Below are 26,886 nucleotides of genomic sequence, written 5' to 3' on the forward strand. Positions count from 1 at the left end.
ACTTGCAATTGCAATACTACACATGGCAACTTTATACATGTCAAATGTCAATAAACCTAGAGTGGTCAAATTAAATGTCAGAAACTTTGAATTTAACTGAAAGCGGTTATTTGTATAAATGGAATGTTTTGAATTATAAATATAATTATTTCGTATGATAATAATGTGCAAGACGTTAAATTTAATTTTAGTCACAGTATAACCGAATTATCCAAAGTTTTAATCCTGGCAAGTGTTAAAACTTTTTCCCGCCGTTGAGCGAAAGTAAAATTTTAAACAGTGCTTAACAATGTTATCGACGGCAGATTTAGAAAGGCTAATTACGGTTAAACGACGTGAGATACAGCAGGAGAAAACCGTTCTTGGTCTTTCGCCGCCTCTTAACGATAATGTGAGTATTTTAAATAGTGTGAACGCGTACTACCTGTTGCTTGGCTCTCAATGGAAAACTCGACTCTATCGATTTTCTGCCAGTCGCCGGTGGCCGTCTATTGATTTGGCTGTGTAGACTGTTTCGTTAGACATAACAGTTTCCATATTACGCGATAACGTGTTAATGTTTCTTAATTACTTAAAAATGTAAATAATTCATGGAATACCTTGTTTATTATTTTTGTTATTACTAATTAATTTTGTGATTATTTTTACAAACCAAAAATTAGGTAAAGTATCTTATAAAATACTGTTTTTTAATTCTTAGTAAAAGTTATTTGTTTATTAAACTTAAATTTTTATATAATGTTAAGATAAGTAAAATTAACTATAAGTAGTCTCAGGTAAGATGTTGTGTAATTATTTTTAATGCTTTGAAAACAGTTTAATGGATAGATTTTAAATGATTTGAATATTAAAATTGTGTTAATTATTTCTAGTTGCTTGATATATCATATTACTCAATGATCAATTTAATAAATGAAATGATAGCAAAATAAACTATCTTATCCTAATCGAGATATTAATATTAATTAATTCCAGCAAATAACCCATTGTATAAATTTCAACATTTCATAAAGTCGTAATATTTCTACTAAAGTGAAGTTGAAAACATCTTATATCACTCAAGCCAGTAATCGCTTGTTAAATATGTATGTAAGGCTGTACACATGAAATGTCAACATGTATTGATCACACATTAGTTCTACAACTTTGGAAGCCTACTTCATACACTTCTGATCATAATGATTATTTATTGTTATTTTTTTATATTATATTGTTTTATAAATGTAATCTTGTAAATTGTCAATTTCAAAGTGCTCGTAAGACTATTTTGTTAAAGTACTTTTTGATTAGGATATTATTTAAATAATAGTATATATTTATTTGAGTTATTATATTAAATAAGAAGGATAATAATTACACAATCCAAACTATCTAACTTTTTAATATTTGGTTTTGAATGTTTTTTTGGTACCCATGATAAAATTACATCATAATTTAATTCTCTACCTTATATATCTATCTGTGTGTCTGTCTATTTACATTCAGTTTACATTTTTATTTATTACAAGTTATAATAACAATTTGTTAACGATTAACATTATTAACTTTTGGAATCCTCTTCTATTTAAAGTTTCTGATTTTCATGTTTTCTTTATTTATTTTATCAAGCACCTTATTGTACATAGAATGGGAATGAAAACAGCAAGCACAGAATTAAATAACATATATATATTATTTTAATTTTGTCCATTCTCACACAAGCAACTACAATGCTTTTAAATAAGTCGATCCATTTAAATTTAAGCAAATTTTGATGTGTGTCAAGAATTTGGTGATTCACACAATATAATAGATTTTTAAATTATCTCAATTTCACAGCTTTTACCTTTTTGTAATATGGTCATTTCAGAAACATTTTTTTTATATACTATTGTATTTTAATCCAGGTAGCAGATAATCTTTAACAGATTATATGAACAAACATTAAAATTATGTAATTCTTGCTTCAAGACAGGATTGTGTGTTGTTTTAATTGATATTATAATTATAGCCACATTACTGTCCTTGACTTTTTGTTGCATAGCTTTCTTCTTACTATTTATATTATAAGTATTATATTTAAATACATCTAACTATTACATTATACTATATTCAACACATATAAAATAATAATAATATTTCTTTGATCTCTGATCTCTGATTTGGAGTAGTTTCAGGCGGTAGTGGATTGTACCTTGTTCGGTCTAGTGGCTAGCTCACTGGCCATAGAATCCAGGACAGTTCCCGGTCCATGGTCAATCCACTAATAAAGTCATAGGATTTTTCTCTTGGGTCATAAAATTCTCGGTCTAAATGTTGTCAAGGTGTAAGATCCTGTGATTCAGAGAGCACGTAAACCCTTTAATGCAGTGCCTTACTCTTTCCGGATATGTCAGATTGCTCGTCATATTGGATTTTGGGAGTGTGGAAATAGATTGTGCGATAGTCATAGTGCACGCACTCATGCACTATGATGCATCTTAGTTGGCTAATCTCCCTTAGGAATAGCGACCGTGTACGAAATTGGTTAGGAGGACAACATCATCATCAATACATCACGTGTAGAGGATGAATGAGTCTTGGGGGAAATTCTACTAACTTATAGCGATAATGATACATTTCCGAATCTATTCCGATCCAACTGTGACCAAATCGCAACCGGATCGTTGCGTTTGTATATAGAATAAGTACTCGTCTAAACGACAACGACTACGATTCGATCCGATTACGATAACCTGTCAATTTTTTAGTACGATTGCGACCATGGATTAATGTATTATAATTTTGTAGGATGTATCAAACAAAGATGAAGTATTGAAGACTGATAGAAATGTGAGATTGAGCCGAACACGAGCTTTCTCTGAAAATAATGTGCCTACAAACGCTAGTGAAGCCTTCGGAGATGAAACATCGGAAGATTTAAAGGGTTTGATACCGCCCGATTTGGAAAGATATATACGGGTAAGTGAAAATATCATATAAATGTTTTGTTTCCTCATGACAGGAGTAAAATATTCTGCCTCGTCCTTAGAGTTTTTATGTTGATTTTATAATTCAATGTTATAATAATTCACGAAGAAGATACGCGGGTGGCGTGGTGCACGGTCAGTACAGTTCAGGTGAAATCGAGTGTAAATTATTGCATACCTAAAAAAAAAAGATATGATTATAAAATATACGAATTTTTGAAACAGTGACAGAAAAATACATGTGAAAATTTTAATTCTCTCTATAATCTAAGTAAAGTAAAATTGACGAGATTTTACTCAAAGTTAAGTTACGTCACCGACTTCCGACCCTATAAATTATATGAAATATACATATTCTACACATTTATATGTAGAATATCTCGATCCCAAATTTAGGCGACCACTTGCCCACACATAATGGTGGTCTTGCGCCACTTCTGTACGTGGTTTACTTTACAAATGCTATAGTATCTTATGATATGTTTGTAAAAAAGCAACATAAATTATGTTAAGGTAACAACAAAAAAAAAATCCAAAAATATATACCTATATACGTAAATATGTGATAACTATATCACGTCTGTGGCATATAATGTCGTTAAATTGATATATTATTTCGCGAATATCACGTAGGATAGAAAATGTGCATAGGTGAATGACTGCTGAGTACGAAATACCAGAATATTATGAAACGAATATTGTTAGAAAATAAAGTGAAATTACACCAGCTTTAGTTGCGTGCACATAATTGTGGGTAGTTAATTTAACTACCATAAACGGTTGTATCACAACTGCAAAGGGAACGCAGTAATTGGACGTATTAAAAGTTACATTCATTACATATTCTACCGTCCAGGTAGGTTCTACGCACTACATACATTCTACCGCAAAGCAGCAATACTTGTGTTATTGTTTACCATACCTTACATCACCTATGCGCCACCAACCTCGGGAACTAAGATGTTATGTCCCTTGTCCCTGTGATTACACTGGCTCACTCACCCTTCTAACCGGAACACAATAATACAGAGTACTGTTATTTGGCGGTAGAATATCTGATGAGTGGGTGGTACCTACCCAGACGGGCTTGCACAAAGCCCTACCACCAAGTAAAGTATATTTATATAAAGAGACATTTGATGCAATTATTTAAAAAAAAAACTGTGTTCTAATCGATCGATCGAATTTTACTATTAACACAAATACGTTGAGGTCGTGTTCCGGTTTTAAGGGTGAGTGCAGAATAACAGGCACAAGGGGTGTGACATCTTAGATACCATGGTCGGTGTAAGGTTTACTGGGTAAAGAGTTACCGTAACGTGGTCAATTTACTGGTCTGCCAATCTTCAGGAAATATTTTATCTGTCCATTTCTATTTGAAGTACATATAATCTCAATTTATACCCTGTTAAACTCGTTTTGTTCTTAACAGCTAAGATTTAAATTTATATCAGGCCTCCAATACTAGACCAATTTGTGCCTCGCTCAAATATCTTTCAAATGTAATAGGTCTTTGGTTAATTCCCGTGACGTTTATTGGCCAAATGATTACTTAAGATTGTCATACATGTCGGGTTCGACACACTTATCTCGAACCGCGCATCAGCCAATGAGGTGCGAGTATTATGTTACCTAGGAGTTCGACTCGGGGAACGACTTTAGTTTCTTCTCAAAATGTGATTTATTTTAACGATTCTATCTAATGTGTGTAAAGGAATTTTGCTTTAAACCATACTCCAGTTTAGTACTCCCACCTAAAGCAATTGTAATAAGAAAGCTGCTGCAATGTGTATCTAATCGGGGAATCAATTGCGTATCCCGTAGGCGGTGCAGTTATTGTTATATTCATTTGACATTGGCAATGATATCAGTCTATAAATTTAACAGCGCATTCTTTTATTAGATGAGCTGATTTTAGGTTCATTCAACTATTATTTTTCGCTTCCTTACGTAAGTATTCATGAATATAAATTGGTTAGAAAACCATATACCACGTGAATATTTATAAGATTGTGGGATCTATAAATAGAAAGACCGATTGATGATGAGATGAATTTTCATGTGAAAGGCGGTATAAGGATACATCGAAAGTTCTTAGCCCATTGCCCAACGATGGGGTATTTTGTAATAAGCACTCTAATAATTTATTTTCATGTGAGCATTTCTTAGAAAATTGTGGTAATATTGCTTGATAGCTACGTGATGAACTTCACGAGGTTATATTAATTAAATCTCGATGTATACGAATAAAGAAAAATATAAAATTAAATAAACAGCATTTACAGTTTTTATAATTTCTATATTATATCAAAAAGGCCATTATACCAAATTTCTAGTTTAAAAATAACCAAACAATATAACAAACGCGAATAAAATTCATAACTGCCAGGAGTTCCTGAGAAGTTCGCATAAATCGTGGTAATAGCATAAATTGTAAAATATTTAGCAAACACGAAACTATTTAGTATAAAGATTAAATCTCCAAAAAAATACTACACATTTCATAGCTGAAATAAATGAAACGACCTCGACCTAAGTCATTTATGACGGTGAGTATTTAAAGAAGGTCAAGTTTAAATGGTTCCTTTTATTCTTTACACAGATCAGTGTTACTGAACGTAACGAATAATTCAAGTGTCCATTGCAGTAAGGCGCATGTCAAAAATTCCACTGCAGTAATTTATTGCACAACCCTTATACCTCGCTTTAATTCATCCTACATTTACGTCAGTGTATGTGTAGCTTTCGACGGCAGGAGGAGTTGGATAAATAATCATCTTTAACCTTGAATTTAAATCATTTGTAGTTATAAAATAATTTGTATGTTCGTGAAAAAAAAATAGTTTTAATTGAAAGCTTAATTGCTATTGGTACTTTAGAAGTATAATCTATGAGTATACATAAATATTTAAGGTGGAGTAGTGGGTTGTTATAAATAAATATATTATATTAATCAAGAACGGTTTTTAGTGCATACAATTTCAGGGCTCATTAGTTAATCGCATGGAATATGTAAATCCAGAATTTATTTATCTTTACTTCTCCTGCTATTGGAATAAATTATTAAAAAGATAACTTCACGTTCATGCAGTAGCAAATAAAAATGGCTCAGCAGAGTTGTTCTGGAAGGACAAACTCGAAACACATTCAAGAACGCTACCGTGTAATGTGAGGCAGCACGATATGTGACATACTACATAGTACATACTGCATAGTATAATCAATGTTATCAATACAATTATTGTTTTGTTTTTTATGGCATAGTTTGGCGGACGAGCATATGAGCCACATGATGATAAGTGATCACCAATGCCAATAGATATTGTTGCCGTAAAAAAAAAAAGATTCTTTACATTGCCAATGCGCCATCGATCTTCCTCTCCCTTGCGCCTGTGAACATAATACTAAGTATTGCTGCTTGTGGGTATAATATATGATGCCCTACTACAAGTGACAAATACAGTCGTAAAATATTTATCCGAGTGTGTAATTTATTGTAAGATTCTAATGGATCTTAAAATTGGGCTTGTAATCGTTAATTATTTTTGGGTGTAGTATTAAATTTCTTAAATTAAAAAGTGTTACATATTTTTTATTGCATTCATTATAAAACTTGATACAAGTAAATTCAAATATTTGACAGAACCTCATAAATTATGCCTTTGGTGAAAAGCCTTTGATATTTTTCGTTGATTATCAAGCAAGAACCCTATTAACGATTATATATTAAAAAATAACGGTTTTTTGTTTATAATTTCATTTCAAGAATAATTATCGATGTAGAGTTGTATTATTTAAAAAAAATAATTATATACAGGATAAATTCACTGAAACTGAGACAAAAGTCGGCGTTCTTTTTTTGAAACAAGTAATAGATTAAACAATTGAAACAAGTAATTAAGATTTACTATATCCAGCGTGGTCGTATATTCGAACTTTTATATCGAATTTAACAATTTGCAGAGTTGGAAACGCTGCTTCTTATAAATTATTACTAGTATATCTGTAGTGGCATTCGTTTTATTTTACTTTATTAGGGAAATAAACAATAAAAATTAGCACATATACCAGTAAAGTTTCCACTTGTAAGCCGACATTCGGTGACAATATTATAGTCAATGACGTATCCTATTAATTCATTATGGTGTTCGAGTTGTTTCTTACAGAATGGCTTTACTAATACAAAATATTCTGTCACTGAACAGTAAAGCAGTATGTCACAAAATATCAAACACTGACAATTATTGGGAGCACTTTGGCATAATTATGGCATAGTAGGTACATTAACACTTGGATTGTGACAGTGTCAAATGGTCTTCATTTTTCATGGAAAATCCCAAACGGAAAGTCTATCGACTTGATATTTAAAGTTTTTAAAATTAAGAAATATATAAAACCTCAATATCTACATGGTCATAACCAAAAGAAGTCACTGGTCATCTAATATTTTAGAAGATTTCTTTCCCGATTTTTTTTCCGAGTAGTTATTAGATGATTCGGTATATACTTTAATTATTCATGAACTCAGCGTACCCTTAATAGTTTGATTATACAACGTTTAGGTACCGCCGTCAAGCTGCAACGCATTGATGCACAGATACCTACTTCCGTTTTATTATAATCATTCATTGTTCTAACCAAGGTTGTAGGCAAGTTCGTAAATGATATATTATCACGATATTAAATTACATTTTAATGTTATTTATAGAAAATTGCCACAAGTAAATAGATCAACTTATGTCTATTGGTCACATTTTCTCATATAAAGGTATGACATGCCAAAGAGAGAGCCATATCCATGTTGCCAAACGTAATAATTAGTTCGTTCAAAACAACGACAAACAAACTTTGCTATATTACTTTCGCTGGTGGCTTTTCCGAATTGGTAATAGAGACCTTTAAACAAAAGAGCCTACTGATATCTTACCGACAATCTGGGCTTGCTGGACAACCGGAAGTCACTTTCCTTCAGATGAATCTCCTGCATGCTTGCCAAATATACCATAGTAAGTGGTGGCATTAACTTGAGCTTGTGAAGATGAGTCTGCTGCGTCACGTTTTGGACAAATAGTTGTTCGTAAACCTCTCTAACATTTTTTCTAGAGTATGTAGAAAATATCCTACAAACTTCCGCGTTCGCCTATGGGTGGGGAAATCTTTCATTTTATGTCCGATGTAGACGGAGGAAGACGTTTCGCCTGGAATATTTTATTATAATTTTGTAATTATAATATAATTTATATATAAAATTTGTTTAAAAAACCTTGTTCGCTGAACAAGTCGCTGCGTACGAAAAAAGTTCAAACGTTCTATCAGCAAACCCGGCTTAAAAATATCCACTCACAATTCGGTAAAATAACCGTTGGGTTGGTTAGAGCCAACTAATTCATACGAAAACTCAGTAAGAGATGTGTTGCTTATAGACTTCGATCTGACTTGAATATGTGGGATGTAAATTATTCCAGTGGTCAATTATATTTTAGGCAGGAAACAGTTGAATGAGCCCTTGTAAGTACAGACATAATAATCCGCCCTCTTCATTAGACGATAATATCTTAGTTCCTAAAGTTGGCGCATTGGCAATGTAAGGAACGGATATTTGTTACGCCACCAAAAAAAACAGGAATTGGTGTCCACTTACCATCAGGTGGCCCATTTGACCGTCCGCCTAAACTCAGCTTAAATTGATTTTCTTAGATTTCTTACAGTTCTATTAGCGGTCTACCTATTTTAATAAATAAATAAATAATCCCATTTCTTATTACACAAGGACGCAATTCGATTAAAAGGAAAACCAATTATGATAAATGAAAGCTAAACTCGTATTACATGCTGTCATAATAAAAAAATTATGTATATAATGTAACTTATTAATTGAACTCATTTTCGAATTAAAAATAAATTGTTGTAAATTTATATTCTCTAATAAAAACTAATATATTTCGATCAACACATTTGTCTTGTTATAAATAGATTCGGTTTATTAAAGCCATACGACGTCTTTGAATCATACAATAGCCGACATAACAAAAGCTTATTGTACATTTAACCAATTTAATAGAATGACATTCAAAATGGCGCTAAATATAAAGAAGTTCAGGTTTTAATGAAAGTCTCAATTATAGTTTTTTGACGTGAAATTTATCCAGAAATACGCCAGTTATATGGTGACACTTCAACAGACGAAAGCTTGAGATAATTATTACTTTCTAGCAGTTTCTACAATGTCGGACTGAATACTGAACGCTTATTGGCCGCCTGTTGCATCATCTGTGGCCAGCGACCAATCATAATTCAGATAAAAGTAAACTTAGTTTATCTGACTTTGATCATCGTTTCAAAAACTGAAGATTTGTCTACCAAAAAAATTGTTTAGAATTTTTTTAAATTATTATCAGCTCGAGTACATTAATCTGATCTTAGTAATGTGACTTTGTTATTAAGAGTATACGACAATATACTACCGACATATTGGGCGATAAATGACCTGTATATAATTAACGAATCATAATTGTACATTCATAACCGATCGTTTTGTTTTACGAGTATAGCCGTTAAATTCGAAACTTGAATATACATAGACAATTCAACTATCCATAGCTAAAACTTTTTTTTTTTATATGTAAGATGTGTCGGTATGACTCATTAGATGAACTAGTCTTAACAAAATGATTGGGAAACGTTTTGTTTATTATATATAAATATAATATGTTAAATTAACATGGTTATTTTTATTACTACAAGTATTTAAAACGGGATATTTACCATGTTTCTTATTTTTATTTGGTGGAGCTCGATATTTCGATATTTGGAATACCTATCTACGAATGTGTTGTTCACGAGTTCAGTTATATATTTAATATCTAAGCTCGCAGAAATATAAAGTATAGCTTTAAAAAAAAAACTTAAAACTTTGTCATAGTTGAATCAAAAATCTAGTAGCTTACTACTAGTATACAAATTGAGAGTATTTTTAGATGTGACGTCGTAAATATAAAACAATTATAAGAAACTTAAAATCACTGTAGTGATTTAGTTCTGCGCCTACGTACATTCGTGTAATAAATAACATAATTATTTTGGTCGCGTTGCAAAAAACGTCCGACTGTTACATTTTGAATCAATGACGTAACGTCTTGGAATACTGTCGAAGCGAAAAAGTAATAAAAAATATAGTTATGATAAAAAAAATGGTATCTGAAATGTTTATGGCGAGTCTGCATAAAATTCTTAAACTGGGAAGATATATATCTAAACACTTAGATAAATAGGTAGAACCTATTTATCTAGGTATCTCTTATTACAAACACTGAAGTACAGAGATAACCATAATAAGATTGAAATGTAGAAAAATTAAAATGAACTGAGTCTAAATTGTAAGAAAATTAAGAAAAATATATACATTTGTGTATGATATTACCAGATTCGCAAATCTGCGTAGGAGTCGTACAATTGATAGAATTTAAGCATCAGACGCGGTGCACGCGCGCGTTTACGTCTGTATTTACTAACGTCCTTCGGTGTTTACAAACTTCAAAGTGATTTTCGTGATTTTATGTGATTATGGAAAATATACGTGAAGCTGACGTATGTTTTTTTTTATGTTTATTGTACTTTCGTAATGTTTTTTATTAAACGTACAAGGGTGGAGAATGGTAGGTAGTATATTGTTGCTCGTTATTTAATTCGAATATTACTAAAATTTTGTTCAAATATAAAAAAGTAAATTTGAATAAAACTCTTATTAATTATTAAAATATGTACTTATATGTATCTCAAATATTAATTTACTTGGTGGCAGGGCTTTGTGCAAGCCCGTCTGGATAGGTACCGCCCACTCATCAGATATTCTACCGCCAAACAGCAGTATTATTGTGTTCCGGTTTGAAGGATGAATGAGGCAGTGTAACTGCAGGCACAATGGACATAACATCTTAGGTCCCAAGGTCGGTGGCGTTATGTAAGGAATGGTTAATATTTCTTACAGCGCTATTGTCCATGGGCGGTGGTGACCACTTATCATCATAACATAAAAAAATAAAATAATGTAATAACATACAGAATGAAAGCCCATGTCAATGGAACAGTTAAAATATTTGCTCATCATTCGCTTCAGAATAAATAAATTATTTTCTTTATGAAACTTTCTAGTGCACTTATTAAAATAAATAGGAAATGATCAATAATCTAGGCGTGAAGGGGTGTGCCTGTGAGGAGCGGCGCGGGCGAGGCTATATCAATACTCGTAATGTCTACATTAACTAAATTAGGTCCACCCCTAAGTTAATATATAATTTATAATTATATTACAAAGCACGTTATACATTTTTAGACGTCTGTTATTTCTGAATGTTCTAAAAGGCTGATCTTATTGAAATATGGTAACTGAAATAGTCGTAAGTTATTATTTTATTTTGTTTGTTAATTTTTGTTTCAATTTATAAGAAATAAATCTCAAAGTATGGTCTCCTTCAGGGAACGGTTCACAAGAACAGTGTTGCACTATTTGTAACCGCGGTGTTCGTTGAAATTCCATGTTTTATCAAGTACGCAATACCGGCTCTACTTTTTGAAGATGTACAATGATTTACGAATTAATCATCAAAAAAGTGAGGCTTCGACTTGTAGCCTAGGTCAAACGTAAATAGCTAAATTACAATATTAGCAATATTAATATTATTACTTTAGCTTACTCTCTTCTAAGGTGAAGACTTGGAGCCTATTTCACGACGCTGCTAAAATACTAGATGAAAGTTATATGAGATAATATATCAGACACGTGCAAATTTTCTCACGATGTTGTCCTTCATCGCGACCATGATATTAATTATAAACACAAATGAAGCTGTGTTTATAATTAATATCATGCTGAAGAAAGATGAAAACTAAGTGCTTAATCCGAAGACACGTGAGTCTTAATCTTTGGATTCGATTCGAATTTTCTAGACAACAAGACGACTAGAGATCAGTTCGTGTGTAGTACAAGCTAATAATATCCTATTCCAACCACAAGAGGATTATACACAAATAAACAATATTTGACTTCAAATTGATGCGATATTATTTAATATCGATGATGCTGTTCGTTACTTTGAAAATTAAATTCAAATGGATATAAGAGTTTAGGTGTTAAGTGGAATCAAAAATCAAAATATTCTTTATTCAAGTAGGCTCATAAAAGTACTTTTGAATCGTCATATAACAGTGTTGACTTAAATGTAAACCGGTACGAAAACTAGATTTAGCGAGAAGAACCGGCAAGAAACTCAGTAGTTACTCTTTTGCACCGTTTTAATTACAGAGTATTTCAGTAAATTACAGTTAAATGTTTATATATCCTACCGAGAAATCAATAAAAACTAAGTGCACACTTTTTAGCTTAAATATAAACTTGTTGTGAGTAATATGCCTTATTTATCAAATGTTTTTTGACATGAGCTTTAAATTTTTTAATAGTGTTGTGTTATAAATAAAAATATATATTAAACAAATCACATAAGGAATAAGTGAATCAAATTTTTGTTGATCTTGAATTGGAATATGTTTGTCTTCGATTGGAATGTGTTGTACAAGAAAGTGTTATTCGTTTTACAAAAACATCTTCCACAGTTGAAGTCAATTTGAAATTGGTCTTGAACTTCTAGCTTGTCTAAAACCACTGTTCAGTATACGTGCGGATATATCTTGACTTTTTATTTTATAATATATCGTTAGTAAGCTATATATCGAATAAAGAACTTCCTAATAATAAATCATAATGCAATACGTTCAAGATGAGGAAGCAGTTATTCAAGTTGATGTAACACTCGCGGGTGCAATAATGCAATAATTATGACCCCTTTAAGTAATTTTTTAATTATGAATGCATTTTGTACCGTAACGCGTTGCTGAATAATGTAATGTTTTACAATAGACAATTGAAAGATTCGGTCATTTCACATCATTTTTAAAACGAGGCTTTTTTTACGAGGCGTGTTACGTGGTACGTGCTCGGTAACCATTCGTTATGACTTTTGAACCACTAGTAATGATGGCATTGTTATAAAATCTATCTATGAATCTTTAGCAACTAAATTATAATGTAAGTAATATTATAACGCTGTAAACTTTGCTGTCCGATGAACCTTGTCATTTTTTCTTCGTTTTTGGGTTCCGTACCCAAAGGGTTAAACGGGACTCCGCTGTCCGTCTGTCTCTCACCAGACTGCATCTCATGAACCGTGATAGTAAGGCAGTTGGAATAGGTACTAAAAAACAGAATAAAATAAATATTTAAGGTGGCTCCAACAGACATGATTTTTTTTTATATAGATAATGGTACGAAATTAAAATTTAGAATTGGATCATTAATTTCGGGGATAAAAAACAGATTTTACCTCTTTTTTATTATAGCATAGATAATGTTTTTTATGACTCCGTTAGATTATTTCGTTTATTGTTCTTTAAATTCTTAATATCTTGATAGCTAAGTTAATTGGTTGAAAAATTGGTTTGCTTGGATCTCAGGTAAAAATGTCGACCAAACTCTAGCATTTGATTGAATTGGTTTTCCATACTGATTCTAAGCTGGCTCATTGCCAATATAATTACAGGCTCGGCAGAAAGGTTGACTTTGCCGACGCATTTAATTTTTAAATAAGCTATATCTTCAGTATAAAATATTACAAGATATATTAAAAATTGTATGTCAAAATAATATTGCAACGGAATTAAGCAACAATCCCTATCGTGATCGCCGAATCGCGTTATAGCGTGCTGGAGTCAGTTTGTGGTATGATGTTCTTGCTGATGGTTGCGGTTTATATACCCATTTCAGTGTTCTATTTTTAAATTGTTTATTTATGTTCTGTGCAAGGAGGTCGAAAATCATTGCCTTGTAAAAAAATGTTGTCATTTTAAAGTGTCTCAAGATTTTATGAATTGGTATTGAATCGAAAGAGTATTTTTTTATCGTGGTAAGTTATGTCAATGATATAAATGTAATGTTTTCATAAGATATAGTAGCGGCTAGCGGTAGCGGCGACGATCGTGTTTAAATATAAATTGATCTTGCAAGATAATAAAAAAATTAAACTTTTTTCATTTCAATTTCCATTTCGCGTCGCTTGGTGAGGTAAAGAGTCTTTAATTGCCTACTATATATATAATTGTTTGGTACCAGGTAGAGCCTCCAACCCGCTTTACATAAATGTGTCACCTATATATGAGTTATCAGGAATAATTACAACACACTGGCTGAAGGAAACGACATTTGAAATTGACTTGATAATTATATGGCAAACTAGCGAAACGCCCCGTCTTCGCGCGGGTACAATTTATTAATAGCTATAGGAGTCGGGGACAAAATAGTTTTCTACCAATGAAAGAAAGATTTCGAATTAGAACATTAGTTCCAGAGATTACATCCTACATACAAACAAAGAGATTTAACCATTTATAAATAAATATTTTGTACGTGTACATGTAACTGAACTCGTCCTAAGCTCTTGGACCGATTTTGAAGTTTTTTTTTGTGTGTATTTAAGTGAGTCCCTGGATGCTTTAGATTGGACTCGACGTTGCGATCGTGTAGTAAATAATATTCTTATTTGACCCGGACAAAGTCCCGCCAGACAATGAGCTCTAATGTATATTTTATTTTTATTATTTGCGTACAAGTATTGGTTTGTACCCATTTGTATGTAAATACGTTTCAAGTATTTTCATTGGGTTGTTTGAAAGAAAAGGCTACGTATAAAACCGCCCTGTACTGATTTACATAGATAGCGGTTTTTTTTTTAAATCATGGTCTTAACATCGTTATGTATCAATTTATGATAGTTGTAATATCGTTATATCGTATAGCCTTGTTATGTTATATGTGTTTACATCAATTAGAGAGAGGATCAGTAGAGTGCACAGCTCATTCCTTCAATGCAACTTTAAGAAACCAAGTAGACCCTACCGTCGAGTGTGAAAATAGCCTTAAATATATGATTTTATCCATAATAAGGACTATGGAAATGGGCCTATTATATATTAGACTGAGTTTTCTTCTATAATGTCGCCCGAATTATCAGAATAATTTCGTTATCTGGGTCACAGTACTCCGATCACGTCTGGTGATTGTATGGAAATCTGTCCTTTGTTCTACGGGGCAGGGCGTCGTTGTCGTTTTTTAACCCCGTATTAATAAGGGCGATATACAATAAATGGTTCTAGTTTTAAATGTGACATAGATTTTTTTTTTTTATTACCTACCTACTCCGATTCTTGTTCTTTTTTTTAAAGTAATTGTATAATTATCACTATTGAGTTCTTAGTATTGTTTAGTTACTATTTACACTGTATACTGATTATTACTACTGATTCCATAGAGCATAGACTCATCTCTAACATAGCATACACACACACATACACATACTGTCCAATATGGCGTATAATCAGAGACAATGCAATTTAGACATAGACAATTTTAATACTTTTTACTATGTGTAATATTCCTTATAGTAATCATATCGACATTCGTGCGGTCTGCGACTGTATGTTTTTTTATTATTTCGATTGGATTTTTTCTGTATGTGCGTGGCATATTACCAGAAATTTACCATTATATTTGTTACAGCGCTACTGTCTTAATAGTTATAGTTTTCCTCAAATTAGGTAAAACAAATATCTATACTAAATATCTATAGGGAAATAATTATGAATTGGGTCTCACATAATGTTTACTCTATAAATGCTTAATTATTGGGTCTTAAAGAATGTTCTGTAGCTGTATAGTTTTAAAAAAAAAATTGACATCTCTCACTTGTTTCTGGAACGTTCTCGAATGTATTAACATACGGATTAAAAATCTTTTCTCATCTTTTTGGTGTTTGTATTTCCGACATTAATCTATCATACTTGATAATATAAACGCGAAACTTGTGCGTCTGTTGCTCTTTCACGGCCAAACCGTTAAAACGAATTCGATGGTACTTTTCTATGCGTAACACTTGACGACTAACCCCGAAAACGCGAGTGAAGCAGCGGGCGACAAATAGTGCATTATATGAAACCTTTAAGTTTTGAGTTCGAATTTCAAATTTGTTTTTCCCATTGCATAATATAGTGAAATTGCATTATTGACTTATTAGCTTATTATTGAACCGGTTTTAATGAAAAGTTCTCATCCGATTTATCATATGTTGTCACATTAAAAGTTTATAGATCTCTTGGACATATATATATTTTTTAATTGACTTCAACTAAAATCGCTCGTTTATTGTAACATATTTTGAATCACAGATATAATTTGAATGCTACTACAAATCTTTAAATATTTCAAGTGCATAAGTTTCCGTAACACTGCAGTTCATAAAAAAATAATAGTTGAAGTATAGGGGACATAACATCTTAGTTCTCGAGAATGGCGGCGCGTTGACTTTTATTTCGTACAGGGCTTACAGTCTATGAGCGGTGGTGACCACTTACCATCAAGCTTTTCGCCAGTCTGCTTAACTATTTTAAATATAAATATTAATTCGAATCGTCCTTCGAATCGTTATTAGTTATGTTTTGGAGCTGTAAAGGCCCTGCAACCGACGCTTAGAAGAATATAATACAGGTGGATCTTAAAATTCGAAATTAAAACCGGAAGAAATGTTTATCTCATTGAGATTAATACGTGCTGAGTTTGAAATTATTTATCTCGAGCTCAAGAGTAAAGAAAAACGTCAAGAGTCAACATGTGATAAAATAAATTTCATGATATGTACGCCAACAGCCCTTAGTAGACAACGTCAGCGTGGACAAAATCAAATTCTTAACAGGCGGAAAGACTTTGGCCAACGCATTTTTATTATATGTATAGCTTTATTTTTTATTTTTATTGAGTATTGTCTAGACCAGACTTCGCCGGTGACTTTGTTTGTGTAATTTCATTCGGTCACCTCAATGTTGAACTACGATAATAGCATGCGACTTCGTTCAAAGAACTGCAAATATGGACTGGAAGTCCGGTACGGCTTAGAAAAATATTTCCTTTAATATTGTCTTGATTATTGTTTGGTGTCTTGTTGTGGACAGACATTATTCCTAATGCGACAAAGTCCCATTCCATCAGTATATCATATACAGTGGTTTTTCTAAATTCGTACACATGAAAATTAAATATTGCTATTTTTCTCTCGAAGCGATTGAGGCTCTCAAAGTCAAAGTCAAAGTCAAAGTCAAAAATCTTTATTCAATATAGAAGTGTTTACACTTGCTTATTGATTGTCAAAAATCTACCACCGGTTCGGAATTTAGCACCTCGGACCTGAGAAGAACCGGCGAAAGAAACTCAGCGGGATATATATATATATATATATTTCTTTTTTTAACCATTACTATGTACAATGATAATTATATTTTAGTTATTTGAAGCAGCCTGGAGGCGATCATTTCATTCCCAAGGTGTGCAGTCAACTAAAAATCATTAGTGTTGTAATATCCTTTAGCACACAAACGCTCTTTAACGATTCTTTTGAATTTTATAATTGAATAATTTTGAACGTTTTCTGGGATCCTGTTGTAAAAACGTATACATTGCCCCAAAAAAGAGTTACTAACCCTGTGTAATCGGGTACTTGGAGTAACAAGTTTATTCTTGTTCCTAGTGTTAATAGAATGTACGTCACAATTTCTGGGAAAATCGTTTATGTTTTTGCGTACATACATAACATTATCAAAAACAAATTGAGAAGCGACAGTCATTATTTTAATTTCTTTAAATTTATCTCTTAACGAATCTTTTGGGCCCTCTCTGCAATATCTATTGAAATTTTGACGCTAAAGTTACGTCTTTGTTAATTTTTGGCAAAATATCTTTTTATTTAAATCTTGGAACAGCAAAACGTGAAATGGGAGTCTTTTGTATGAAATAATCAATCAAAAATTGTGCGAAGCTATAGGCTGTAGATTCATGTCATCTTATTTTCAGCCAATCGCTATCCAGCACTGGACATGGGTAACTTCCAATGTCGAATCCGTTAACCTCTAGACATGTAAGATGACTATCAATCTATACTAATATTATAATTCCAAAAGTAACAGTGAACCGAATTTGATGATATATGAAAACCTCACGTCCATTCCCTAAAACGCGAGCGAATCCGCGGACGACAACTAGTATTATACATAGTTACTCAATGCGCAATAATTTGTGTTAAAAACGATTTCTTAAAACAGAACTAATGACATAATTGTTGCGTTTTTTTTATACTTAAAAAAAACTAGTGGTTTTCTTCGTACGTGGATAATTACGTGCATATAATATTAATCGCGACGTTGATTGAGAGGTTATTAAGACATGACCACATTATGCGGTTACACTTTTTAACATTATATTAAAATAAAAAAAGTCTGAATAGTTTTTGTGGCATTGTTCTTTTAAAATTCGTAGAGGATATAACTAATAAATAATTTAAAAAAACAAACTATACGTTTTTCTTTTCAATTATAAATTGCGAACTCTTTTTAATTTTAATATTTTAAAAATCGAATTTTAATTGAATTAAAAATGTCTGACAAAAGTATTCTGTTTTGTTCAGTAACTGTATGCGCGTGTAATTCCATTACTCGACATCTAAAATATGGATTGTCGTACACGTGACGTCCTATGTCACTGGAAGGTAGGAAGTCTGGCACTCGGCCAGGCTTCCAAACCCCACCGATTAAAGCAGGAGGCATAAAAGCATTTGCAGCGAGAAAAAAATAGTATGTTTCAATCTCGGTTTGGGACATTACGTATGCGGTGTTTTTGGATGATTTATTTTAATGTAGCGAAAATTTTGTAAGTGACATCGCCCTGAACGTAATTGTTATACGGGTTTGATAATAGGTAATGTTTTTATCTATAACTAATTCGCCAGCGGTTTCGCCCGCGTGTTAGGTTTAGTCGTTATTTTTTAAAAAGTACTTATATCAACATCAGACATAATATGCAATTCAATATGCAGTTTCCTCTCGATTTTGTCTACAAGTACGAGTTGAATTATAAATACAAAGTGATCAAGTGGAAATTGAGTGGTAGAGTTCCACCAACATTGTCCAAGATTAACATGTTCTAACCACTTTTATTTGTTAACGCAATCGAAAACTTCCGAAATATATCCGACCCCTTGGGGTGGAGACCGAGTTATGTTATACTTACCCACTAAAACCATTACGATGGTCGGTTAACGAGAATCGAAGAAGTGACCTTGTCGATATAGTGTAACCGTGGCCACTCCCATGCGGAAATGGAGCAATCCTCCGTCACACTCCTCACTATTGCATACAGCAACGCAAAGCTATCCCAGTTACCTTCTTCCTAAGGGTCGTCTGAAATAGGACAAGTCCGAACGCGACCACGGTCCAGAGTTCCGGCCTATCTTTGAAGCCCCGAGCGTTGGGCTGTGGGAGAGACGATACCTGTCGCCTCTTTATATTTGATAAGAGTGAAACTAAAAAATAGTGACAGAAAAGTTGCCTTTAAACTCGACCTTCCGTGGTTCCTGTCTTCGTGCCAGAAGAAATTTTAATGCATTTCATGTGAATACGTCTTAAGCATTTAAGTCGTGTGACGTTTTGTAATAGCCTCTAAACACGCAATCACACGCCTGAGAATAATCGTTTACATTTACCATGTGAAAAAACTTCATATTTACATGAACAGAGGTTATTCAACGTGATATTAATTTTATTAATAGCAATTTCCAGGAAATTATTTGTTCTACATAGTTTTTGTCTGTTCATATTTTCTCAACCTGTGTGTGTGGGACGGTCTGGGTAAAACTTTAGGTACGTGAAAAGTGTCTGAAATATTCTTGAATTACACGATAAATCCAATGCAATTTGAGATGAGACAGAAACGGCCCCGTTATTGTGTATTGTTAGTTTGGCAAAAATTGTTTTTTTAGTAATCTGTAAATGTCTCACTGAGGGGGTAAGGTCTCCTCTCCCTTTGAGGACAAGGTTTGGAGCTTACTCCACCGCGCTGTTCCAATGCGGGTTGGTTGATACACGTGTCTACATGCAGGTTTATTCGAGATGTTTTCCTTCACCACTGAGCATTTGATTAATTATTATAAACTGAAATTAAACACGTGAAAATACAATGGTCATGGTTTGAACCAAATCATCGTTCGAGATAAATCAGGGCCAGTTCGCCTTTGCAAATTGCAAATTCGTTCAAGTAATTGTTAAGGCTCAATGTGCTATTGCAAAAGTTATATAAAACTAAATATTTGATTGCAGCGATATATAGGGTTACCAGTGATGTTAAAAGCTGGCGAGTTCTCACCGAACAACCCGCTCATACGCGCCGAAAGGACGTCCGGCGACGCCCTGCTCGGCCTCGGCGAGTATGAGCGACGGAGGAACACCCTGCGGAAGATGAGACAGCGACAATACAAGGAGTATCTTGATCAAGTAATTTATGAATACGAGCGATTTTATCCCACTCTATTTCTTAGCGAATGCTTACGTTGTAAAATAAAAATTATAAACATATTTGACTTAAGTACATTCATAAAAGCAGTGTTAAATAAATGTGAAACTACCGCCCGTTCGGAAAGTAGATTCTACTGTCAAGAACCGGCTATAAACTCTTTTCCACCATTTTAATCACAGAGTTTCTGTCGATAAAGTACAATTAAATTCACATATCACCTGCCTGGATTTTTTATCATCAATATAATTTTGTATTGAGTAATAATATTATTTATGATTTATTTTTTTTGACATGAGATTTAGTTTTTTTAATAAGTTAAATATAACTGGAATCTTAGTATAAAAAACGAATCCCGTGCCCAGGAAGGATGTATGTATTGACTTTGATGTCGGAAACTAGGTGTTATTCATTTACATAACCTATTTGTTAAGTACATAAGTAGTTAAATGAAATAGTGTTGTATTATAAATAAAGATATATTTATCAAGAAGTGTTTGCAGCGCACAATATATTAGAGGTATTAGTATCTCGTATGGAATTACTAATGGTCTCAGTTTTGTCTCTACAACTCCTGTGATTTGAAGTTTAATTCCACACAAAATAACAATAATTTAGTTAAATTTTATGATATTATAATTGAATGTATTACCCAGTGCATTTTTAAGTTTTTTTACTTTTACTAAAGTATCCTTTGCATAATTTTAAGACTTCAATATTTATCTTAACTTTGTCTATTTTAATGAAATAATGAACATAGGGGCCATTCATTTATTACGTGAGACGATTTCGGGCGGGAGGGGGTTGGGTTGACCATGTCTTATGTTTTCTTACAAGGGGGTGGGAAGGAGTCTCGATAGTTCTTACGTAAGATCAAAAAAACATTAAAAATAAAACAAACATATATTCATTTTTTCCTTTAGATTCTTACGTAGTAAATATTAAACAGGGGGGGAGGGGGTCGGCCTATTCTTATTTTTTCTTATAATAGGGGAGAGGGGTCAAAAATAAGCGATAATAGTCTTACGTAATAAATGAATGGCTCCATATGAAAAGAAACGTTTCTTTAAATAAAATAACAACAAAAAACGTAATAATAAAATACTCGTTTCTTTTTCAGCAAGCAAAAATAAAGCAGGAAGCCAAAGAGAAAGCTGAGCGCGAAAGCAAAGAGAGAGAAGAGAGAGACAGACTTAGGGAAGAGAAGGAAAGAGAACGGCTAGAGTTAGAGCGAGATATAATTCCAGAGAGAAGAAGAGCGAGTGTCAGTCATACTTATATCTCCGGAGCTAATAATACATATACAACGTAAGATCTGCTTTAAATACCCTCATACATTTAATATACCACTCGTACAGTAGACTCTCTTAATACTCAACGGTTCATTATACACATAGTCTAAGGTGAGGGAAAGGTAATTATAATTATATAGTGTACCTAACATTTCGCCACCCCGCCCCCCTCAATAGCAGATCAGGCCTAAACCCAGCACTCGATTTAACACACCCTTTCAGTTTAAAGGGCAAGGGTCAAAACTACTTAGTTCCTAAAGTTGGTGACGCTTTGGCGATGCATTATATCTTAAAGACCCAATGTCTATGGGCGATGGCGTGCAACCAACATTAGGTGACCCACATGCGAGTCCGCCTACCTATACAATATAATACTAGGAACCTTTAATGTGTAAATTGTCATATAAGGACACTTCATATTCATGAAAGAAATAACTGATTCGAATTCTCTGTTTGTTTGAAAATATTTTACAATGTTTCAGAAAAGTCGATACCGGTGTCCAGGTAGATCACAGGAGCGCGCCGTTATCCGTTGCGGTACAGACCGATGATGAAAAAATATTTGCAGTAAGTTTTATTATTTTTTTTTTGTTTCAATACCTGTAACGGAATTAGCAAATAGAATTTAGTTTTTTTTCTGTCTTTTTTTAAGTCGACTGTTATTAGTAATTACTGAAATGATAAATTTTAAATTAATAGAATGTGTTTAAATTAAAAAGAATAATTAAAAAAAAACAAAGGCTACTTTATTAAACTTAATACCTGACGATCGACCCCGATCATGTGAGCGAAGCCGCAAATTACGACTAGTTTTTTATAGTATATAATTTTATTGTAGAAATATTTTTTAAGCTCGATTGTTGAATACATAAATAAATGGAGTCCAGTCTTTCAAGGCCTCCCGGACTTAAAATTATTACCTAGTCCGGGGAGCGTGACGTGGTAGCTAGTTAACTGAGCCCCCCCCCCCCCCCCGCAGCTGCCGGGCGCGCTGACGGCGGCCGAGCGCGAGCTGTCCCCGCGCAGCGCGCGCTCCACGTGGCCCGCGCCGCCCTCGCTCCGTGAGTGCACGCACACGCGTACACGCATATACACACACACTCATACATACACACACACACTACACGCGCACGCTTTGCATTCATTTATTTATTTGAGAAACTAACTATTAAACTAAAACTTCGAATTTTTTTACACAATGGAAAATTATTACACTAACTATTGTAACAATTGTAACAATTCATAATAAGAATAAATGTAGTAAAATGATAAAAGAAGACAAATAAATAAGAAAATATTACAAAAAATATTTAATTTTTTTATGTACACGGTGTGTACGATCTTCTACAATGGAGATTCAACAATACTCGATCGTAAAACATCCTATAAAAATACTAAAGTATATAGCGCACTGACATCCAGATATAATTTTTATATAAAATATAATTGGATCATGCTGTGCAGAATTGTTCCAACCCACACAGACACGAATAAATACAAATATAAAAGATAAATTCAATGCTTTGAAATAAAAAAAAAAAATTTAAATTTAAATAAAACCAAGCGGAATGTACAATTTTTAAAAACAAATAAATATTTTCAAAATCAGCTCGTAAATGACGTAATTGTGAGCTATTAAAAAAAACTAACCGCATTTGAAATATGTATGATTGTTCTGTCTCTTAACAATAAATCTGAAAAAAAAAAAATGACGAAGAATTGAAGAATTGACCCTACCAATATGAGAGATTAAGACATAGACAATTCTACTATGTTTTAATGATTTGATGTATCAAAATATATATATGTATATAAAAATATCATCAGTTGTAAGACGATAATTGTAATATTCCAGAATCTCTCCCGGCGATCAAGACGACAGCACGAGATCAGCTGACGTCAGAGCTCCGCCCCTCGTACAGGCCGTCGATATTCGACGCGGAAACGATCAAAATGAGGAACGAACGAGCGGAACAGGTGACTTAGCGATAACTTATTTTTCTCCCTCGTGCCCCGGACAGCACGACTAGACTGCCCTTACGCTTGATCTCACTCTGCAATTCTTTCTCCCATCGTGCTGTAAGAGTAGGATGGTAGGGTCTGTTTTTGCACAGACCGAATTTAATTTGTCCTTAGTAGTATTAAATTGGGCAACATATACGAAATTTTCACAGTGGTCTTGACTGTGTGCTAGTAATAATATTAATTATATAACGGTCATGTTCAAGGAGGCAGCGGAACGTCGTCAGTTCTACCAGCAAGAACTGAAGAATCAAATAGTGGAGCAGCAGAGGATAAAAGAGGAGAGAAAAACGAGGGAACAGTTAGTAATACCTCATATGTAATAATTCGAATTATTTATATTTATAATATATTTTTTTTAATTTTACCAATTAAGTTTATGCGTCATATAAATTCGAAATATTTATCATCTGTTCACTCGGTAATTCACGCCCTCTGCGTTGAATCGGCGTGCGCTAGTGTGCGTGAGTGACGCTCGAGCGGGGCGTGTGGTAGTGTGCGTGCGACGACAGACGACAGACAGACTGCAAAAGAATACAAATACACTATATTTGTTGAGTTTGTTTTTATTAGAAATTAATATATTTATGAATGTAACATACAATGAGATGACACTTATACCATAATAATATGGCTCGAGTTTGCTGTGTATTATTTACTTAAATCATTTCAGATTGTTGGAACAAGCGGAGATGAGGAGGCTAGAAGAGCAGCTGCGCTCATTGAAGACGGCACAGGAGAGAGAAATTGAGCGACAATACGACATCAATGCAGCTGTAAGTATACCGCACTGCTTAGTAGTTAGCTTATACGGCTGCGTATTCTGAAGTCATGGGTTAGACGAAAAAATGTTATTTCATCAACAAATCTCAATACCCAGAGTTATGAAATTGCCTGTGGGATATTTCCATGTCTCCAAACGCAAATAAATACGTTTATCCTATGTGTGATTAACTCCGGTCTTGTCCCAATGCTCTCGAGCTTTTGTTATTTTTGTTTAGAAAGGCAGATAAGACTAAATGGTAAGTGGTCACCACTAACGATAGACATTGCCACTGTAACAAATAGCCAATGCGTCACCAACCTTCCCAAGGTAAGGTGTTATGTCCTGTGTGCCTGTTACACTGCTTACCAACCGATCATCATCGCCAAACAGGGATACTTAGTATTGTTGTGTTACGGTTTGACAGGTGAGTATATCTACAAACACAAAGGACAAAATATTTTAGTTCCTGAGTTGGCGGTGCATTGGCGATGTTAGGATTAGTTAAATGACCCATTCGCGAGTTCGCCTACCAAAACTATAAAAAAAGAGGATATTATTATCATTCGATTGTATATATATTTGCTCAAGCTCTTGAAGTAAATTTAAATAGTTTGAAACTACGAAGGGGATTTAAAACGTTAACGTAGTCTTCGTATATTCTTTTTTTATTAATAATTTAAATAGATACAGTACTTTTTTTATTTTATTATATTATTATTCATAAATAGATTTATTATCTCTTAATATACGGCCTATGAATACGGCATAAACACATATGCTCGCTCTGTCAGTGACAATTAAAACTGTCTGTGCACAGCCTAATATTAATATTGGTTAATTGATTACAGATAAAAGAAAGAGCACTTGATTACGACAGGAAGAGAGAAAGCCTTCAAAAGGAAATTGACTTAGAACACGAAGCGTTAGTGAAGGCGGCGATACACCCAAAACGAACACACACATCCAAAAGCGAATCTCCCAAACATTCAAAACTACCATTTTTCTATAAACCGGAAAAAATGGAAAGAACGCCATATTCTTTTAACATACCGGACAACTCGATATTCTCACAAAATTATGACGTCGAGAGTTATTTGAGAAGGAACCTTAATCCGACCAAAGAAAGTCTACTTTCGAATAAACTAGATAACTCTGAAATAGAAAAAAACTTGGACATCGAAAAGAATGTGGTGGTAGAAAAGGATATGGTACACGAGCGTCCGAAAGAAATAAGAAAGAATGTTCTGGAAAATTTCGACAAGGATTCGCTACCGATACCAGTTTTACGACACTCTCCTAAACGAAGAGTCAGCGAAGATATTTCTTCAAATTTAAGTGAGAAAATGCAAATAGTCGATGATAAATGGAGAGTTCCCGCCGTACAGAAGAATATATTAAAATCTTTGCCGAACGAGAAAGGTAAAAATGTAAGCATTTTAACACAACTGGGTTCGATAAGACGTCAGCTGCAGCTGGAGCAACTGAAGCTAGACAAAATGATGTCTAAAAATAATTGAGCTATTTATCTAATATTATCTGTGGTTTTATTATCTGTATAAGTACAGATAAAAAATATCTAGTAATGTAGGTAATACAATATGGTGCCGTAATGTTAAATATATTTATCTTAAATGTTATTAGCCTGCATGTTATAAAATATGTTATTTTTTTAACGAGATTTAGTTAATAATAATTTGTTTTTGTTTGAATTGTAGATTAATAAATTACGATTCAAGTGTTCATAAATTTAAAGCATTCGATTTAAATTACAATTTGGTAACCTAATTTTTATATAAAAAAGTTTAGACCTATTCCCGTGTATTTGTTATATGTTGATGAGTCAAATATTAGGATTAAAATATTCAATATTGTAGATCTCTTTCATGAATAAACTATAACTTCGCTCGTCAACGCTATATAACCTGCTTAGATTATTTCTACGTCTAGATGGACCGTCAAAACTGAGCAGGGCTCTAACAAAATAGTGGCCAAGCGTTGGCCAATAAGTACACGCAAACATGTAAAGTATTATGACGTTTGGCGCTTGTCAAGCGTAGCTGTCACGCGCACTAAGAAAATGAAGTTGGCCCGTTAGTTTTAGTTTTTTTGTTATGCGACTCCGTCTGGATATATAAATAATCTAAGATAATCTATAATCTTACCAAAATTCTAATAATTTAAGTCTAATATCTATTTTTGGGATAAGCAATAACATAAACAAAATTAATATACTAAAATGAACTATAAGGCCATATTATTATTAAATGATATAAACGCTCGAGATCTAAAATTATCTATGACAATCATTCCATATAGTCGACTTATTATGGATTCGTGAAAAAATGGCGTTTTGAACGTCGGCGAAGTTTTTATCGAAATTTTAATAATATTAAAGTGGATATAAAAAACTGATCAAAAAATGTT

At 33.1% G+C, this 26,886-nt stretch overlaps 1 protein-coding gene across 2 annotated transcripts; it reads left to right on the forward strand.

Annotated features, from left to right (window-relative positions):
* Positions 1-104: 104 nt before the first annotated feature.
* LOC113397733 (uncharacterized abhydrolase domain-containing protein DDB_G0269086-like) lies at positions 105-26,495 on the forward strand. 2 transcript variants are annotated; one of them, XM_026636191.2, is made up of 10 exons: positions 105-391; positions 2,770-2,940; positions 20,190-20,363; positions 21,503-21,690; positions 22,157-22,241; positions 22,654-22,735; positions 23,530-23,651; positions 23,903-23,997; positions 24,370-24,472; positions 25,311-26,495. In XM_026636191.2, the coding sequence occupies exons 1-10, from the start codon at positions 290-292 to the stop codon at positions 25,977-25,979; spliced, it is 1,791 nt and encodes a 596-aa protein (XP_026491976.2). In that variant the 5' UTR covers positions 105-289; the 3' UTR covers positions 25,980-26,495. The 2 variants fall into 2 exon arrangements, with proteins under 2 accessions (XP_026491976.2, XP_064074764.1); XM_064218694.1 differs by lacking the exons at positions 105-391; positions 2,770-2,940 and adding an exon at positions 10,480-10,535.
* Positions 26,496-26,886: the final 391 nt, after the last annotated feature.

The sequence above is a fragment of the Vanessa tameamea genome, chromosome 23 (genome assembly GCF_037043105.1).
Source record: "Vanessa tameamea isolate UH-Manoa-2023 chromosome 23, ilVanTame1 primary haplotype, whole genome shotgun sequence".
In the NCBI taxonomy this organism is placed as follows: Eukaryota; Metazoa; Arthropoda; class Insecta; order Lepidoptera; family Nymphalidae; genus Vanessa; species Vanessa tameamea.

Bases quoted from the DNA above. Each gene is read 5' to 3' on its own strand.
- LOC113397733 (XM_026636191.2), top strand. From the start codon at position 290: ATGTTATCGACGGCAGATTTAGAAAGGCTAATTACGGTTAAACGACGT. The intron at 21,691-22,156 runs GTAAGATCTGCT...ACAATGTTTCAG, and splicing joins GCTAATAATACATATACAAC to AAAAGTCGATACCGGTGTCC. The intron at 23,998-24,369 runs GTTAGTAATACC...AAATCATTTCAG, and splicing joins GAGAGAAAAACGAGGGAACA to ATTGTTGGAACAAGCGGAGA.